This window comes from Periplaneta americana, chromosome 4 (assembly GCF_040183065.1).
Source record: "Periplaneta americana isolate PAMFEO1 chromosome 4, P.americana_PAMFEO1_priV1, whole genome shotgun sequence".
Lineage (NCBI taxonomy): Eukaryota > Metazoa > Arthropoda > Insecta > Blattodea > Blattidae > Periplaneta > Periplaneta americana.
In genome coordinates this window covers 178,010,747-178,030,987 of record NC_091120.1, presented here as the reverse complement: position 1 = coordinate 178,030,987, position 20,241 = coordinate 178,010,747, and the positions used below count along the sequence as shown (strand labels likewise).

At 35.6% G+C, this 20,241-nt stretch overlaps 1 protein-coding gene across 4 annotated transcripts in view; it reads left to right on the top strand.

The window, feature by feature from the left end:
- LOC138698483 (uncharacterized) overlaps positions 1-20,241 on the top strand; it is an 883,962-nt gene that overhangs the window by 167,051 nt on the left and 696,670 nt on the right. The window contains exon 2 of one of the 4 annotated variants that reach the window (XM_069824441.1): positions 6,275-6,554. The exons of the other annotated variants lie outside the window; for them this stretch is intronic. Within the exon in view, the coding sequence (XP_069680542.1) occupies positions 6,505-6,554 (50 nt within the window). The 5' untranslated portion in view covers positions 6,275-6,504. The remainder of the gene's footprint in view (positions 1-6,274; positions 6,555-20,241) is intronic. 4 annotated transcript variants of the gene reach the window in all.

Sequence of the window (20,241 nt, the reverse complement as noted above, 5' to 3'; positions counted from 1 at the left end):
TCCGTTTAGTCTCTGTCTGACAACGCTGGGTTAAACGAAAAGGGTACACGGTAGCGTAGTCTTTGCTGCGAAGCCGAAGGTCATAGGTACGATTCCGGGTGGGGTCATGGATTTTTCCAATTTACTTAATGTGTCTTATTGCTGACACGGGTTATTTTGACATCAGGATTAGATGGAACTGATGAGATAATCCCCACGCTTTAGTCACTTTTATACCCGAGTACTCAAGCCTTTGATAGACTCAATGGACTCTAAAACCATTGTGGAATTTACGATCAGGAGAAAAACCCCATTCGTGTCGGCGTTCTTGCAATCCATAGCCTGTCGCTGTTAACATAGATCAGCTAGTTTTCATTTTCTAAGCCGTACGGCGCATAAATGAGTTGAATTTACAGAAATTGTGATTGTCTATAGTGATGGAAACAAATTTCCTGGTTTCATAGCAACATTTATGATTGCTTCGACGCTACAGATGACAGTTGAGTGTGCAGGGGAAAACCCGCATCGTTCGATCGAAAACTAACTCGGTGACGTCATAATTGATTTCACTTGAGGGCATAAACCCTTATGTCGTTAGGTGTATGAGTGTAACGCGCTTTCCTTTCTTAGTAGGCTACAGAAAGTATTGAAATAATATCACTCTGCAAAAAATAGTTTTATAGACTATTTTTTCATATATAATAAAACTGCTTGTACACGAGTTTGTCTTTAGCGCCTCAAGAAAACCACGGAAAAAACACAGACAGAATGAGTTTTCTCAATTTGAAGTGGAATTTGCACCTTACCAATGCGATACTGTTCCTGAATACTTTATATATGGATCTAGAATAGATACAAAATTGGCCTACCGATTTGTTATTTTATGAAAGCGTTTAATTCATTGTCATTAGTAGAGCCCGGATGTTTAGGAATTTATTTTGGTTAAAATAGGCAGGCATATAGGCACTAAAAATAGTAAAAATATGCAGTGAAATAGGTATTTATTATTCATGGAAACAGACAAAAATAGACAAATACTTAATAAACTATCCCATACGGTACTCACTTTCCTTGGTTACATGTCACAACAAAATGCTTTTTTAAGTTGTCAACTGTCATAGTGAGCCACCTGTTAGAGAGAACGTTTTTCATGGTGCAAAATAGTACATTATGCAACGAGCCTCTAATGGTAGTAATTAAGACGCGAGTATGTTTATGAAACGAGCGCAAGCGAGTTTCATAATTTTCAAACGAGCGTCTTAATTACCATTATAGGCAAGTTTCATACGACTTTTTATGCTCGACCATATTTCTAACTTGAAATTATTCATAAGTATTCATGTTATTCTTATTTGACTGGGGAGCGGAACTGACCTTGTGCAATATCTCGTAAATTGTGAGATGTGCGCAGACGCGAAAGTATTGACTTTTTCCGAGACACAAATGTCATTGACCTTGATATAATCTAGAGAGTAAAATAAACATTAATCTTGATATAACCTTGAAATTGATTTAGACATTAAAAAACGACATGACAAATTGAATTTATTTGAATATTATTTACAATTAACGCCAATTAAAATAGTAACAGAACATAACCTTCTGCGACAGTATTGGATTTCCAGCCTCCGTGACGTTTCGCTAGTTGTCTTTCGATTGCATATCCGAGAATAATCGATACTTGCGCTTTGATATTGCTACAATGGTGTTTTCTGATTGGTGGAACACCTGAACTTTAATGAATAGGTGTACTTTAATGAGGTCCATTAAAGGGCCGCTACCAGGTGTATAATTACCACATTTCGGCATGGTCGAGGATAAAGATCTTTCTACTTCTACTGAAGTGATTGGAGCAAACTTAAAGCAACTTATTTCAGAAGGACTGTCTCTACTTTCTTTCAGAGATCGAGAAAAACCGACAGTGTTTTGTCTCAAAAAGAGGAGTGTGAGAAGAGATTAGAGATTCCAAAGTATGTGTGACTTGTGCGTGCAAGCGACAACAGTAACGGGACCTGGAGACTTGCTTTTGATACTTCCCTCATCCCCTTTTTCTCGCTGGTAAACCCCGGAGTGACCTGAGCACTGAGGGTTATACTGTTAAACATCTTTGTTAAGTGACATAAAAAATGGAATCGGTAAGGGAGAAAAGTTTACGACTTCTTGGAAACGTATGTATTGCTGGAGAATAAGAGTCCCAGCAAATATTTGTATGATGTGAATATACTCGTATATTTTTTAAATTTATATTACCGTTATTTTTTGTTTTTTTTATATATATAATTTATGTACAGTTTATTTTAAATGTATTAAAAATGTAGAAAATGTACAAAAAATGATGTAACAAAGCTAAAAAAAAAAAAGGCATTTAACCTTAAAATAGGCCACGAGAACTAAAATAGGCAAAAAAAGGCAAAATAAAAATTGGGCCTATCGTTCCCAAATGTGAGAAGGAAACGTGTTTATCTCTAATAGGATACGACACCTGTTAAATCTCCAATAGTGAATAGGAATACTAATCCCAATGATCATAAACAGGGTTCTCTATAAGATAGCTGGGATCCATATACAGTGGCTAGTCAACTAAAAATTTTAATTCCCGTTGGTACTGCAATAATTATAGTAGCTGATGTAAAATATGCTCGTGTGTCAACAACTATTCTTACAGTAAATATATGATGTGCTCATACTTCTTTCATACATACGCTCACAAGTCAGTTTAAAAAAAAAAGGCATTTTGCCTAACATCCGGGCTCTAGTCATTTAGTTTACTGAGATTATATTCAGTATTTGGTCACCCCCTGCCATTTGCATACTGGTGCATATAGTTTCACAACTCTTTCTTCAGAAATGTTTATAAAAACCCACTTACAACTTACGAAGGTTGTCTTACACTTAATTTGCATGCCGGTTTGTTATGACAATGACGTGAATGAGCCTGACAAGTGAAACATGAACGGCGCTCATGAGTGAGTGAGTTGCCATGGATTCGTGGTGTGCAGTTCTCTGTTCATTTGTTTCTTATTGTTCTCTGGCTCTCCCGCTTGAATACAACATTACCATAACTGAAGGGAACGTATTCTCGGTTATATGACTTACTTTTTGTGCACACAACTTCACCTTGTCAAGAAACGATTGAACGCTGTAATTTTATAACGATCGTTCGGTTCTCAGGAAAATGAAGTCGCAATAACTCTGTACATAACGGTGCCTCGGCTCAAGTTAGATTATTTCCAGAGTATTAGCACAATCTAGTACATACAGTCACGAAGCTTGAGTTGTGAGGGTACTAGGAACAATAGACTGTCCCGGTGCTATTTCGCATTGTCTGTAATGGGCGATAGTAGCGATCCTGTGGTTAGCAACTATCTATGGATGCATATTTCCTACATATTGAGCTTCGTGACTCCATATACTAGACTGTGGTATTAGCTAGACACGTTACTCCTATGCCATAAGGAATTTTTGTTGAATGTGTTCAATTTTTAGTTTTTCTTTCTAGAAAATATTACCTCTGAAACAGTGCAATGATTTTTAATTTTGGTCTCTTGTTAAGGGGGAAACGAGGTGAAAATTGTGATTTTCCAAACATACTTGCTATAAACCTACTTTTTGCACAGACAGTAGGGGAGAGTTGGGTAGTATCGGACATCGGGTAATATCGGACAGTGAGTTTCTTTCATCTACCACCAGATGATAGTATCTGAATGACATGGTTACTTTTCTGTGATGTCACATACAGAAACGTAACCGTATCATTCAGGTACTACTATCTGGTGGTAGATGAAAAAAACGCACTGTCCGATATTACCCGATGTCCGATACTACCCAACTCTCCCCTATATTTGACACTAATGTACTGCGATATTAAGGTTAATATAGAATATAGCAGGACGTAGTACGCGATGTACGATCAGAAGCCATCGATTTGAAGAGGCTGCGGAATATCAACAGTGAGACTCTGTCAGACCTGAATGCCGTAGCTGAATCGATAAGATAGCACCAAGCAGTGAATCGCGTACTTATAGGAAAGCGAACCTAAGAATTTAAATAATTATCCCATAATAAGGAGCTCGACACAATAAGCCTCAGGATCTGATGCAAGTCTTAAGGTGCTCTTAAAAAATGCAAAGAAAAGATGGCAGAATGGGAGACATTTTCTCTGACATTTGATCAAGGTAGGAAATTGCAAAAAGGGATACTGGAATTGTTTTCCATCTGAAGGAGGTGAGGCAGGAGGTTTCATATGAATGGCTTGTCTCCAAAACCTGCTATTTTGCTTAAAACTAACAGAGTGAACACATTTCTTACATTCTAAATCCAATGCTAAACTTACTTTTTGCCAATTCCTGCTATTTGTCACTAAAAATGTTACCGGTATTTAAAATTATGATCTATTTTCCAAAACATTCTATTTTTTTTTGTTTTTTTTTTTTCGGTCCAAAATCTATTATCGTATAGTTTAATTTAGAAATTGTTTGTAAACTATGAAATATTCTAATACATTTAGTACACAGGATAGTATAATATACGGAGTGTCCCAAATTGATGTATACACTCTTTGAAATGAGATAGAAATACGATTTTTGCGGTTTATGATTCAGAAGGCAGTGGAAAACATGGAAACATGTTCATCTGTTTATAAACAGACATGGCGGTGCAATTATCGTTCGATGAATGTAAGTAGATACTGAAATGTTATTGGAAAGTGAAGAATGTTGTTGAGGTTCAACGACGTTGGAGGGTTGAATTTGGAACACAACCACCAACAAGGTTAACTATCACAAGAATCCGAGACAAGTTTGAAGTCGAAGGAACGGTGCAAGATGTGTTGAAAGGGCGGTGTGGGAGAAAAAGAAGTTCCACCGATAACGAGTGTGTTGATGCAGTCATGCAGGCTTTTGCACAGTCCCCAAAGAAGTCAATGAGGCAATGTTCTCATGAGATTGGTATCAGCAAATCAAGTGTTCATCGAATTTTGCGAGCTCAAAAATGAAAGCTCTGCATTCCGAGACTTGTCCACGCACTAAATGAGGACGACCCAGATAGGCGACTGGAATTTTGTGAGTGGTTCTTGAACATGTGTGATGAAAGGGAAGATTTTCAGTACTTAATTGTTTGGTCAGATGAAGCCACATTTAAACTTAATGGCATTAACCGGCACAATTGTGTGTACTGGGCTAACAAAAGTCCCAAAGTCTTGCAGAGGAATAATTGGGTCGTACTTCTTCCAAGGGACTGTCACGGGCGAGAAATACCTGCAAATGTTTGAAACCACGATTCCACGTCTTAATGACCTCTTTGAGAATGAAAATGGGTTTTACTTTCAACAAGACGGGGCTCCAGCTCACTTTCATGTCAATGTGAGGAACTTCCTTGATTGTACACTCAATCAGAGATGGATAGGACGAAGAGGAAGTGCTGCGGAGTTCCCGCCTCGACCTCCGGATTTAACCCTTTCAGACTTCAACTATGGGGAGCTGTAAAGGACACAGTGTACGGCACAAAACCACAAACACTCGAGGAGCTGAGAGTTCAGATTGAACATGCCTGTAATGATATTCTATTAGCAACAAACCAGTTGATATGTCGCTTTGTTGTACGTCGTTGTTGGGAGTGTACTGTGGCGGGAGGGGGCCATTTTGAACATGCACGGACTTAAGGAGTACAAAACTGCAGAAACCGTATTTCTATCTCATCTCGTTGCTGAGAAATAGTGTTTAAAAATGTGTATACATCAATTTGGAACACTCTGTATCTGTGAGATAAGAATAAACACGCATTTTTTAAATTGCTTCATATATTTAAAAATCAGCAATTTTTCTCCTTCCTGTATTTTTATTTTATTTTAGTAGGTTATTTTACGACGCTTTATCAACAGCTTAGGTTATTTAGCGTCTGAATGAGATGAAGGTGATAATGCCGGTGAAATGAATCCGGGGTGCTCTTATTGATTGAGGGAAAACCCCGGAAAAAACCTCAACCAGTAACTTGCCCCGACCGGGAATCGAACACGGGCCAACTAGTTTCGCGGCTAGACGCGCTAACCGTTACTCCACAGGTGTGGACTCCTTCCTGTAAAGATAACTGAAAGTGAAATAGCAGGTTTTGGAAACAAACCATTTATATTATGTAAATGATGCCGAAAATGAATTAACATAGAAACAAGCAACAAATTTTGTTACTGAAAGTCAAAGCAAGTGAAGTTATGATCAGGAAGTCATTCTGGATGCATAATAGTAGAAGTGTTCATTTGTTTTTCTGGTGTAGCATTTGTGGATTTTTTTGTTTCCTCTAGCTGTCATGGATGCGGAACCAACCGTTGGCATGGTGAAGTGAACTGAAAGATGTAACACTAGAATCTGAGTCTGTGAACATATAATTAGTGATAACGCGTGTGAGATTAGGCCTAACAAAGTGTTTTCACGGCCGGCCGAGTGTGACAAGATAGCAAAACAAGCACAGCAGAACGGTCCAAACACTCTGAGGATAGCTGAGAAAAAGAATTATACTCCAGCGTGAGAAAACATGGCTGCAATAACAACGGTGCGAACATCGACCCAGGATGATACACAGAGGTATGGAGTTTGAACCTTAAATCCTTAGTTCTCTTTACTTTTTACATGGCTTAAGATGGGATTACTCACCATTTTATTACGGCTGTGGTGGTGGATTGTTTTTATGCAAGATGTGTAGAAACAGTGAAGTGCTGTGCAGGAATTTAGACAGATAATCGCGAGCTAAGAGTCTTCTAAATGAGGAAGAAACAATGGTGGACCTTTTTTTTTTAGATGAGAGTAAGCAGTGCCGGACATATAGTGAGGGTCACATAAGTACAGTTCCTAAACAGCAAATATTGCCGTCTTGTCAGTGTTGCCAACTGTTACCAGATATCACACGATCCTGCGTACTAAATGACTTATTTACTTACCGTACTTTATGCTGAAAGGTTATTCTAAATAATTCAATAATTTGTAACAAATTTTCGTAGGCAAACTATACGAGAAAGGGATCAACATGTCAAGTATTTTGTCTGGCAATACGAAATTCATTGGTTTGACTGAACAATTGACTCACGAGACCTAACCTAAGAACGTATTTTGTTTGACCACATGAAATTATTAGTATTAACTCAACTCCGAAGACTTACCTCATTATAGTTTTGAATTATAACCACAACCCAACACATAAAATAACTATTATGTATTAATATTAATTAATTATTATATGTTCAAATTTCACTAGCTTCCAGTAACCTGCTCAGTACAATTTTATTTTCATGGCACTCCAGTACCGACAAATATTGTCGATATTTCTCTCAGCTGCCAACATACCAGTTTCAAAGTCACTACCATTTGTAGTATTTGTCAGTATCGAAATTCGAAACGAATTTGGCAAAAGAAAATTCAACCTGCAAACTAGAAAATCACCACAATCCACTAGCATATGTAGTAATGGTGGAAAAATGGTTAAGTTTCATCCTTAGGGTATGAAGTAAGCTGACCCGGACTATAGGCCTAGACAACCCTCCCCTCTCTCGCTCTCTCTCCTTTTTTTTTTACAGTGAAATTTATTTTTAAAACACTTGTTGGTAAAGATTAAATTTTTAAATTGTTTTATTTAACGACGCTCGGAACTGCAGAGGTTATATCAGCGTCGCCGGTGTGCCGGAATTTTGTTCCGCAGGAGTTCTTTTACATGCCAATAAATCTACTGACATGAGCCTGTCTCATTTAAACACACTTAAATTAAATGCCATCGAACTGGGCCGGGATCGAACCCGCAACTTCGAGCACAGAAGATCTGCGCTATACCAACTTACGCTACTTCTTTCCTGAAGTTTGTTCAGTAGTTGAGTCTAGTCATTTACTTCAATGATTCTGCCCAGTCATTTAGTTTGGTTAGTTGAGTCCAATCATCTGCTTCAGTGATTCAGTCCAGTCATTTGCTTCAGTAATTCAGTTCAGTCATTTACTTCAGTGATTTAGTTGAGCCATTAGTTCAGTAGTTGTGTTCAGTCATTTACTTCAGTAGAAGTTCAATCATTTACTTCGGTGATTTAGTTGAGTCATTAGTTCAGTAGTTGAGTTCAGTCATTTAGTTCAGTGATTTAGTTGAGTCATTAGTTCAGTAGTTGAGTTCAATCATTTACTTCAGTGATTTAGTTCAGTCATTAGTTCAGTAGTTGAGTTCAATCACTTACTTCAGTGATTTAGTTGAGTCATTAGTTCAGTAGTTGAGTTCAATCATTTACTTCGGTGATTTAGTTGAGTCATTAGTTCAGTAGTTGAGTTCAGTCATTTAGTTCAGTGATTTAGTTGAGTCATTAGTTCAGTAGTTGAGTTCAATCATTTACTTCAGTGATTTAGTTCAGTCATTAGTTCAGTAGTTGAGTTCAATCACTTACTTCAGTGATTTAGTTGAGTCATTAGTTCAGTAGTTGAGTTCAATCATTTACTTCAGTGATTTAGTTGAGTCATTAGTTCAGTAGTTGAGTTCAGTCATTTAGTTCAGTGATTTAGTTGAGTCATTAGTTCAGTAGTTGAGTTCAGTCATTTACTTCAATGATTCTGTCCAGCCATTTAGTTTAGTTAGTTGAGTCCAATCATCTGCTTCAGTGATTCAGTCCATTCATTTACTTCAGTAATTCACTCCTGCGATTCTGACAATTTATTCCAACGATGTTGTGTAAATCGGTCCAGCTGGTATATCCGCTACTTAGTCAGGTAATCCAGGCATTGAGTGCTGTTATTCAATCAGTTTATTTGCGTTCGTCTGCCAGCCCTAATCTTGCATCTACTCTAGGCAGTCAAGTCAGCCGCTGTCCTTCTCCTTTACTCCACAGTCCTTTGAAATTCGACACCCTCGCTTCTACCTTTCCCTGGAGCTTTGCATTTCAAGTCCCTGCTTTTGCTATGAGGCGGCCCATGTGCCAGTTTAATTTACCTTCTGTTTGCTGCGAACTCAAGATAAGGAGGCGAGGCTACCATTGTCTCTGCGTTATTTCATGTTCTGAATGAATTACCACTTTCTACACCACCACCACTATAATAGACATCATTATCTGCACCAACATTGTTACCACTATTTTCTTTATGAGCCACCAGCGATGCCGCAATGTTACAACGCGAGTCAAACTGAAGGAACCGGCACTTCAATCAATTAAAAGTTCAAAAAACAAAACAAAAAATCACGATTCTATATTTTAGTCTATCTTCCTCCCATCTCAATCACATCTTGCAGTCCAGTGGGCATGGAATCGAATAGTCTTTTCAGTTCTGTCACGGCATCCCAGACATCCTGGACGAGCTTCCACAAATCACCAGCACGTCTTGAAATGGGATTGGGCCAATTTCTCCGCATATGCTTCTTTACTTGCGCCCCCGTAGCTCAGTCGGAAGAACGTCTGAATTTAGATGTCAGAGTCTCAGGTTCATATCCTCGTCACTCCCTTTCATTTTATTGTGTTACAGGATAGTGTAATGTAATAATGTAACAAGAAAAAAATAACACTAATATTATGCAACTGTATTGTTTCAAATCTAACATTAAATTTATATTACTTATATCGCTAAAGAACGATAACAGAATATAAGTGATAACTTTAATATTATTTATAACACTCAAAAACGATAACAGAGTATAAATGATAACTTGAATATTATTCGTATCGCTAAAGAACGGTAACAAAATAAAATGATAACTTGAACAAGGCTCGAATTCACAACTTTCGAATCATTAAGTGAACATATTACCGCTGCTCTACGAGACGAAGGTGTTAATTATTTCTGCTTAAACATGCTGGTTCCGAAAGTGCTTCTACAGGGACATCATTTTATTTTTACTAACATTTCTAATATTAACCTGGCTATACCTTTGGATCAACGATTGAGAACTGGAAACATAGTTTGTTACTCCCTTCCACGACTGGAGTTCGATGATACTGGCGTAAAATACAAACAAATCACTTTACTAGGTATAGGAGAGAAGAAAAGTAGTTCATCCATTTACGTAAACTAGGAAATATCACGCTTTTGACTTTGATCATTTTCATTAGGTTTTTGTTTAATCAAAATACAGTACAGTATTAACAGTGAGTGTTTTTACTCACGAACTGAGCTATCCATTATGCTATTCATTATGCAGTGTATATTATACTGTCTACAGCACATTAGCGTACAATATAGAGAATGAAGTTAAATTGAAAAATAACCATAATATGGATATTTAAACACATTTTTGAAAATGGTGGCTGTTCATTTCGATACAGGCTTCAGTTCTAATGTGCATATTATCGCACCATAAACGATTGTACCTAATTCCAATTACCAGTTTCGTCCTTCGTACTAGTAACTCATGTTGAAATAATTCTGTACCTACTCTATAAAAGAGTATCTTACGTACTGTAAATTCAATTTTCACTTCTTCCCGATCCGAAAAGATAAAATTACTCAGACATGCTATCTACTGTTCGTCCAAGTGGTTTTGTCGCAGGGTCGTAGAAAGGGGGGAAATCACGTGACAGTTAATTACTTAACGAGGCCCTTTTATTTCAGTTATTTTAAACAGTTTTATAATATTACGTAGATGTCCAGAAATTAATGTTCTCGGGGGATGTGACGTAGGCAAATGGACGACAGTACCTGTGCGAAAATAATCCAATATTGAAAGCTCTTTCGTCACTGGAAAACGCGAACATATTTTTGGAACGTACTGTTTACTATGACCGTAAGGCTACTATGACTGTATATGCGGTCTTGGTTCTGTATGGAGGACGGTTGAACTTCATTAGTAGAAGGGGTGGGAGTGAAGTACATTTAAAAACTCAGGTACAATAAAAATTGAAGTAAAAAAAATGATGTCCCTGTATAAGCTCATGCATCATGTAACATCACCGTTATCCGAAGTGGACTTAGAAAATTTTCGCTATTCACGAGTGCGGTCACTATTTCTTTGACAGCTGTACAAGGAGAAATGCAAGGGAATACGAAGATAAAATGCTAATTAAAAGAGAAAATGGGAATGAACGGAGAAGATAGAAAATATAAGGAAGATGTGGGGAATACAAGGAGAAAACGAGCAGAGTTAGGGTTGCATATTAATTTATGTAATAGTAAATTCCACATACCTAGCGAGGAGAAATATATTTTATCATTATTGTCAATGTTATGGCTAGAGTATGGATTTTTAGGTGGTTAAAATGTAATTTCAGTTGCCTAAAATAGGCTTAAAAATGTAGGAAATAGTCTCTAAAGAACTGGAAATGGGCTCTAACAAAAATAATGTTTTCTTTAAAAACATGTTTCAAATCATCAGGAATTCACTTTTAGAATTTAATAATTTTAAATATTTATATACCGTTACCACCACTACTATTAGAACTATAAGAACAACAAATATCTAACTAGTTATGCATATAACTAAACAATGAAATGTGAAAAATATGTTTTAGACATAGATTCAGTATACAAGCAAGTCAGATACAATCAATTTTTACCAAGCCTTGTCCATTAATGTCCATAATTAGTTTTACAATAAGTTACCAATACCTTTTCTAAATTATTAATTAAAAAGCAATGCCGTCTTTCACTCAACACAAATTTGCATGCTCCACATCCACTGAAGTAACAGGGGCGTAGATGGACAGGAATGTTGCATTGTAAATCGTGTTCTTCCCTGCTAGGATATCTGAAGCAGTACGCAGGTCCTTCAGTCCTACATTTCTCTGCAGAACTTGCTCCAGTTTATTTCCAGCAGTATCAGGAACACTTTTGATCCTTTCTTGCATACCATGAAATATTTCCATTTCGATCGTCTAGTTCAAAAGTGCGACAACTCAAAAAAACAAGTTTTGAGATATCTTCAGTTGAAAGTTTCAAATAAATCACTAGAAAGGAGCAGAGTTCTGGTTCATAACCACGACAATTAGAAATGAGTCAGTACAATCTTCCAGTTCATTATTAATACATTTCGAAATGTACTAATAATGAATTAGTAAAGTCCATAGTTATAATTACTTCTAAAGTAGTTTATTTAGTTTTTTTTTCTTTTTGGTTGTAAATATGACTTATCTCAATATTGAATCGGAAAGAGCTCCGAAAGGGGCTTTCAGTAGTATAAATAACTAAAAAAATGGCAATTTTTGAGTTGTCGCACTTTTGAACTGGACGATCGATTTGTTCATACAGTGGTTTTCCTGCTGCTTCCAGTGATGCAATAACGTGCACTAGGAAAGTGAAGTGTGACTTTAAAAATGCTAGGTCCCTCTGAATACCAGAATCTTCCATCACTTCCTTTGCAGAAGCAATGCTTGCAGTCTCGTCTTCTAGACTTGAAACAACATCTTTCACTTCACTAATGTGATCGTTGTAGTATTCTGCAGCTTTAAACCATGTTCCCGAGCAGGTTACTACAGGTTCTGGTAGCAGAGAGACATTGGGCAATTGCTCAAGGAAAATCTGAATCCTTGGCGTCTTGACGAAAACTTTTTTGCAGTAGAAATCAATTTATGTAGGCTACATTTGGATATTGTAACCTGATATGCTCTGTGACACGATTAATGTACACTGAAAAATATATTTTGGAATTTAAAATATAAATTTTTGAAATAAGAATGGGTGTTTTGACCTATTAGAGACAAAACATACTTAATAGGTCAAAATAGGCTTTATCGTCAAAATAGGCATTTTTAGGTGCTATTAAAATATCAGTTTTAGGCATAGTTTCATATGAAACATGTAGGCTACTTCTTAGTTTTTATGAACTCATATTTTAAGGATTAAAATAGGTTTTTACCTAAAATCCGAAGTCTAGTTATGGCTATTAGCCTATCTATCACCAATACGACATAACAGGTGTTCTCCGAAAACATCCTTCCACCATTGCTCCATTATTGGCATGTCGTCATCTTGTAGAGCATACCTGCACAAACAGCGCTCAACGAGCGCGCGCTCCTTCGGAGCGGGAGAGCTGCGTTTACCGCTCGCCGAAACGGAGAGGAACATACGTCAGAATGACATAGACTTGCTATAGGTAGAGGAGAGGGAAACGACCACTCGGCTATCTAGTGGAGTGCAGTGTGTAGGCCTATTCTCAATAACTGTTTCACGTTGCTTACCTAGTGCTACAGTACAGTAAGGAGGAATCTAAAAGACGGGATAAAACATTTAACATTTAACGATTTACAGCTCGAACTTATTGATCTTCAATGTGACCTAAGGGCTAAAAATCGTTTGAATAATACTACTAGCCTTGTTGAGTTTTACAAGACTAAACATTAGCAATAACATCCACGTCTACACAGGCTGGCTGTGAAAATGATTGCTATGTTTGGCTCAGTATTTATATTTGTGAGCAACTGTTTTCTATAATCAACTTTAATAAAGACAGACATCGAACATCTGTAACTGATGTTTCATTACGATCAGTAGGCTACTGTTCCTTTCAGCTGCCAACAGCATAAAACCTCGTTCTGATGTACTGATAAATAAAAATATAACAAAATGATATTGTACATTTAAGTAACTATAGAATTTCTTTTATTTCTGTAAAATAAATATTTCTTTATTAATTAATAATAGTACAAGATAGTTTTGCAAACACTGAACGGGAATTCATTTCATGAACACTCGTAATAGTACTTCCTTTTGTGTATATTTTGTACGAGATCACCCCTTCTTCCAGTCCACCCTTATACAGAGGGCAGCTAATATCTGCATTCCGCTCATGAGCTGTGAGCCGGCTCGGAGAGCGCAAACCTTGTGCAGACCTGTAGTAGAGTCAGAATATCCCCTGAAGTTGCATTCACCATGCGTTGTAGACCTATACACGTCATGTTACGTAAAACGCAGTATATGCATTCTGCACATAAATCAGGTCCGAGGCCTGATAACAAGTAACTGGGGGGTCACTAGCCGCTGTAACTTTCCCCCCTCTGCTGAGAAACCCGCCATATGCATAATCGCAATTAATTACCCGTCCTAAGACTACTCTCACTTCTCGCTCGTGGTATTAAATATAATTCTTTATTTAATGTCGTTTCGTGCCCCTCCGGTGCTTCAGTTCTACGCCACACACACACACACACGCACGCACGCACACACACACACACACACACACACACACACACGAATGAATATCGAAAATTTATTAATGCTATTGAGTTAGAGAATTTATAAGGGTATAAGTGTTACAATGTTAAGTGTCAAGATATCGGTATGTTAAAAACTATCACATTTTAAACAATCTGTACGAACATTTTGAAGAGAGATGCTTCATTGCAGTGGTCATGAGGCTTCTATCTTATGTGTTGTGCATCGGTGTATTCTATGGGTGGAGATGAATGAGGGTAGAAGTGAGTGAAAGAGGAGGTGATGACATATGAATTAGAGCTTAATGGTGAATTAAGTATGCATTGTCTATCTGTAGCAGTATCTTTGTATTTTTTTTAAGTATGGGCTATTGTTGCCTATAGTGATACATTTTCAAATGATAAGATAACGGATATGTTTATTTTTCTTTTTTTATTTTCTTTTTATTTATTTATTTTTTTTTTGACAAAAACAATAGTTATTATCTATGACTATGAACTATAAAACTGGCCAAACATCCCGAACATTAACTATTATTACTGCATAGTATATAAATACGAAAAATATTTATAAAAACCTAATAAGAAAACCAAGGCATGTAGTATTACGCTGTGTAATGGAACATGTTGTATGATGAAATAAAAAAAAAACACACACACACATATTTATATAATTTGAACTGGTAATGGAAATTACGGGAAAACGGCTGAACGGATTTTAATAAATGGCCCCTCATTTTGAAACTTGGAACCCCAAGTTTTTCGGAAAAATAGTAGTTTTCAGTGAAATGTCAATTTTCCTACATAATTTTCCTATTTACCAAAATCCATCTGTCGTCAGTTTTCAGAACTAGCTAATTGCATTCAGGAAAAGCGAAGCGAGCATCAAGTCGGCCGTGTTGCATTTCAGAATAAAACAAAACACACACTACAGTAAACAATGTAACACGAAGGCCATGATCTGCAAGAATGCTGACATATTTAGAGCTCAAATTAAATTGATTATTAAAAACTTAACTTACTAAAAATAATTTACAGGTTCGATTCTGTGGTGTGTAATTTTCTGGGTACAGCTGTGTATTGGATATTAAAAACTACAAAACTTGAGGTGGTTTGATGACATTATTACTATTAGAAACGAAATATTATTGTAGTTAATGCCGTGATGTGACTATTTTTCATTAATTATACATATTAATGCTATATTGATGATATGAAAGTGAAATGTTTTGGGGTTATATAAGTAGATGTAGAGAATAACTTAAATTAGATTTTGATTTCTATATTTTACTGAGTGGCGGCGATATAGTATATATAGTATATGTTACTGAAAGCTATAAAACTTACGTAAGATAATAATATTATTAAAAATCAAATATTTTTATAGTTATTAATCAAGTGGGGTTGGGTCTTTTTCATATATTTAATGGCGGTGTGGTGTAGATATTTATATGCGTGGTTCTCTTCAGTATTGGCTCGAGAGAGAGTATCTTTCATTATTATGGAAGCAAATAACTTTCAGATTGTCTGGTATCCTTCATTGAAAATAAATCTGAAAAATGTTTATTTGAACGTCTAATGAAGTAACTTCATTAGACGTTCAAATAAAAATTTTCCAGATTTACAGTATTTTGAATGAAGAATACCAGATATTTTGAAAGTTATTTGCTTTCGTAATAATGAAACATATTCCCTCTGATTGTTTTTTTTATGCCAAATACTTTTTTTGAACCTATTCACCTTTAGTTTTTGAGTTTCAACGCTAAAACGCAAGTAACAATGTCAGGACGATCAGTGGGTTTTTCATGTGGGAGTAAAGCAATAGCTATTTCAGATCATTGTGGATTCTAGGTGAAAGTTACAAAAATGTCAGGTTTGCTATGCTTTCGAACAATAGACATAGCATCTTGGTATACCTGCTGCATGTAGAGCTTGAAATGTAGAGGGTAAAATCATTTTATCCGGCTAAGAGATCTTGCTGAAATGATCAGGAGACTACATAATTTAGTAGGCTTATTTTATCAGTAAGTAGGCTAATACCGTTTGGTCTTTCCTTAGGAACTGTAATTTTTGCGCTCTCTCAACCAATAATGAAGAGAATGACATATAAATATCTACACCACACCGCTATTAAGTATATGAAAAAGACCCAACCCCACTTGATTAATAACTATAAAAATATTTAAAAGTAAATTATAGAAATGAAGATCTAATTTAAGATATTCTCTACATCTACAGTACTTACATAACCCCAAAACCTTTCACTTTCATACCATAAATATAGCATTAATATGTATAATTGAAGCGTCGGCTGGGACAACGTTGTAAGTTACAAAAATTTCATTCAGCGTGTTTCCGTGTAATAATGTTGTTTGTCATGTTACCGTGCTATACTCTTTGGCTTGCAACTGTCCATCAATGCAGTACGTGAGATTTGCCCACTCAAAAGTTTGCTACCCTGTAAGAACAACGTTGTACGTGTACACATTTTTGCAGCTCCTGTAAATTTTACCAAATGTAAATTATAACGTTGTTCCAGCCGACGCTTCAATTAATGAAAAACTGTCGCATCGTGGCATTAACTATAATAATATTTCATTTCTAATAGTAATAATATCATCAAACTACCTCAAATTTTGTAGTTTTTAATATCCAATACACAGCTGTACTCAGAAAATTACACACTGCATTGGTAAGTCTTGAAGTTTTTAATGACCAATTGAATTTGAGCTCAAAATATGTCAGCAGTCCTGCAGGTCATGGCCTTCGTGTAATATTCTTTTGTTTATTGTAGTGTGTTTGTGTTTTGTTTTATTCTGAAAAGCCATTATATCTCAAAACTGACGACAGTTTTTGATGAATTTTAGAAAATAGGAAAATGATGTAGGAAAATTGATATTTCACTGAAACTGCTATTTTTCTGAAAAACTTTGGGTTTCAAGCTTCAAAATGAGGGGTCATTTATTAAAATCCTTTCAGCCGTTTTCCCGTAATTTCCATTACCAGTTCAAATTATATATATATATATATATATATATGACGTATGTATACAGAGTGAACAACCGTTAGTAATATCATTAATTTTGGGTTGTTAATCTTTGCGATATTTCAAACGGAAAAGTTCAATACAATTTTGCTCCTTTTTGCTTACGTTTCGAGAAAAATATGTTATAAAGGAATATGTAGTAGTGTATTTTAGGAAAACTATTGCCTAAATTTCCTATATTCAGTTTAAGAGACCATTGAAATCTGATAATGAAGGATTGAACGAATTTTAGGTCTGTCCCTTAAATTTGCAGTAATTTGATCTGAAGAAATGTAGCTTTTCGTTCTGCAAAGGAATTGTACAATGCTACATTTGTTCCAGTCAAATTTCTGCACATTTAAGAGACAAAACTAAAATTCTTTCAATCATTTATTATCGTAATACACTGCTATCTTAAATTTTTTGAACATGTTGGGATTTAAACCAATTGCTTTCCCAAAACACGCTATGAAATGTTTCGTATAAAACCATTTTTATCTCGAAAAGGAAGCAAAAACGAGCAAAATTGTATTAAACTTTTTTGTTTGAAATATTTCAAAGTAATTCCCTGCATTTAATGACAATATTTACGGTTCATCCTTTTTACATGAGTGTTAAATAATAGTACATTATGCAACGAGCCTATAATGATAGTAATTTAGACGCGAGTATGTTTGTTTATGAAACGAGCGCAAGCGAGTTTCATAATTTTCATACGAGCGTCTTAATTACCATTATAGGCAAGTTTCATACGATTTTTTATGCTCGACCATATTTCTAACTTGAAATTATTCAGAAGTATTCATTTTATTTGTATCTGACTGAAGATCAGAAGTGACCTTGTGCATAGCTCGTCAATTGTGAGATGTGCGCAGACGCGAAAGTATTGATTTTTTCCGAGGAACAATAATGTATTTATTTACACTGCAAGTGGGTAAGCACCCGGTGGCAGTGGTATACACAATATAAACAATACACAATAAAATTTACAATACACGATACAATTACACAATACACAATACAATTTTATACACAATACAATATGAATGCACAATACAATTTAACACAATAATAATAAAACATAAATAAAATATCTAATTTTACAATACAACCTACATAATTTATGTATAGGCCCTACATAAGTTTCGATAGTCTTTCACTTTACTCTCATCTCACTCACGTAGTGGCACTATGACGCAGTACACTGACACTTTAGGACACATTTCACTGACACTATAGAACACATTTCATTGACGCTATAAATTATCACTGATCGGAACTATTCACTGCACTGTAAAACCATAACTTCACTGATTCACCTCGCTTCACTGATACAACAGTTCAAATAAGTCAAATAATTACACCCTTATGCATACTTATAAACAGTACTACATTTAAACTAAACATTTCTAGTCTAAGGCCCTCTTACATTGACCTTGATGTAATGTAGAGAATAACATGAACTAATTTTGATATAACCTGGAAATTGATTTAGAATTGAAAAACGAGATGACAAATTGAATTTATTTGAATATTATTTAAAATTAACGCTAATTATTATAGTAACAGAACATAACCTTCTGCGACAGTATTGGATTTCCAGCCTCCGTGACGTTTCCCTCGTTGTCTTTCGATTGCATATCCGAGATTAATCGAAAACCTGAACTTTAATGAATAGGTGTATTTAATGACATGCATTAAAGGACTGCTACCAGGTGTATAATTACTGCATTTCGGCATGGTCGAGCATAAAGTACGTTATAATGTTAAATAGAGTATATTTTCATCTCGCAATGAGTACCAACATGTGTTTAGGAGTTGTTCAAAGTGATGTCCATCTACATTCACGACTTCTTTTGATGAAACTTTGATACACACACAAAAATTCTGCCTACGTTCTATTTATCTTCTTATATTCTCTTCAAGCTCGTCTATAGTGGGGGGGGGGGAGGTTTATTATTGTATACCCTAATTTTTTAGTTTCTTTGGGTGGGGGAATGTGAGTAACAATTGTGTAAAAGTCTGAAAATCGAATTCCTTGAAGGGCCACAACATTAATCTGTTTAAGTTTATAACCACTATCCAGTATCAAATTACTATTAGAAAAAAGAAGATAATTTAATTTAGAAACCCACATAGCATTTATCGATTTTGAGAAAGCTTTTGACAAGGTTCGAAGATACTTTTTATTTGACATTTTACAAGGAAAAAATATACCAAACCTATTATTTCAAAATAGAAATGTACACTGACAATAAAATAAGTGTCAAAATAAATAATCGTATATCTGAAAAAAAAAATGTTAATAATGGAGTTAGACAAGGTTGTCCATTATCTCCAACACTATTTAATATTTACATGAATGAAATCATTTCCAAATGGAACCAAATCTATACATCAGGAATCATAATAACCAGTACCTTAACATTAAATACCCTGCTCTTTGCAGACGATCAAGTTATAATTTCTAATTCAGAGGATAACTTATAAAGAGGACTATATACATTAAATAAAATATTATCAGATTTTGGGATGGAGATTTCAGCACAAAAATAAAAAGTAATGTCATTTTTGGGACAAGATCCAATCAGAAGTAAGATAATACACAATAACCAATGCCTAGAACAGGCCTGCAGAACTGTAGCTCTTGAGATTGACTGCTTTCCTCCCCTTTCTTACCCCACCCACCTTTTCTACCTGTGCGGTCACGGCGTTCTAGTTACGCTCGGTTGCATCGACATTCATTCTCTGGGCGGAAGTCAATCATCCCCAATAGAAGTGGAGTGAGGCTGACGTCATATTTCCCTTCCTTACGAGTTCTGCAGGCCTGGCCTAGAACAAGTACAAAATTTCAATTATCTGGGTTGTGAAATATCTTATCAAAATGAAAAAGATGTGAACCAGAAAATCACCAAATATACACAAATTTTAGGAATAATAAATAATACATTAAAAGCTAAATTAGTACAAAAATCCACAAGAATAAAAATATATCTGCAGTGCTCGGGAAAAGTGACATAAGTCAGTTTCCACAAACCTTTTTTGATAATTGATTGACAACTTACGGAACATCTGCTCGCTTGGAAAAAAATACATAAGTATTTCTCCCATTACAATAATCCATACAGAAAAAAATCAAATCGACATAAAC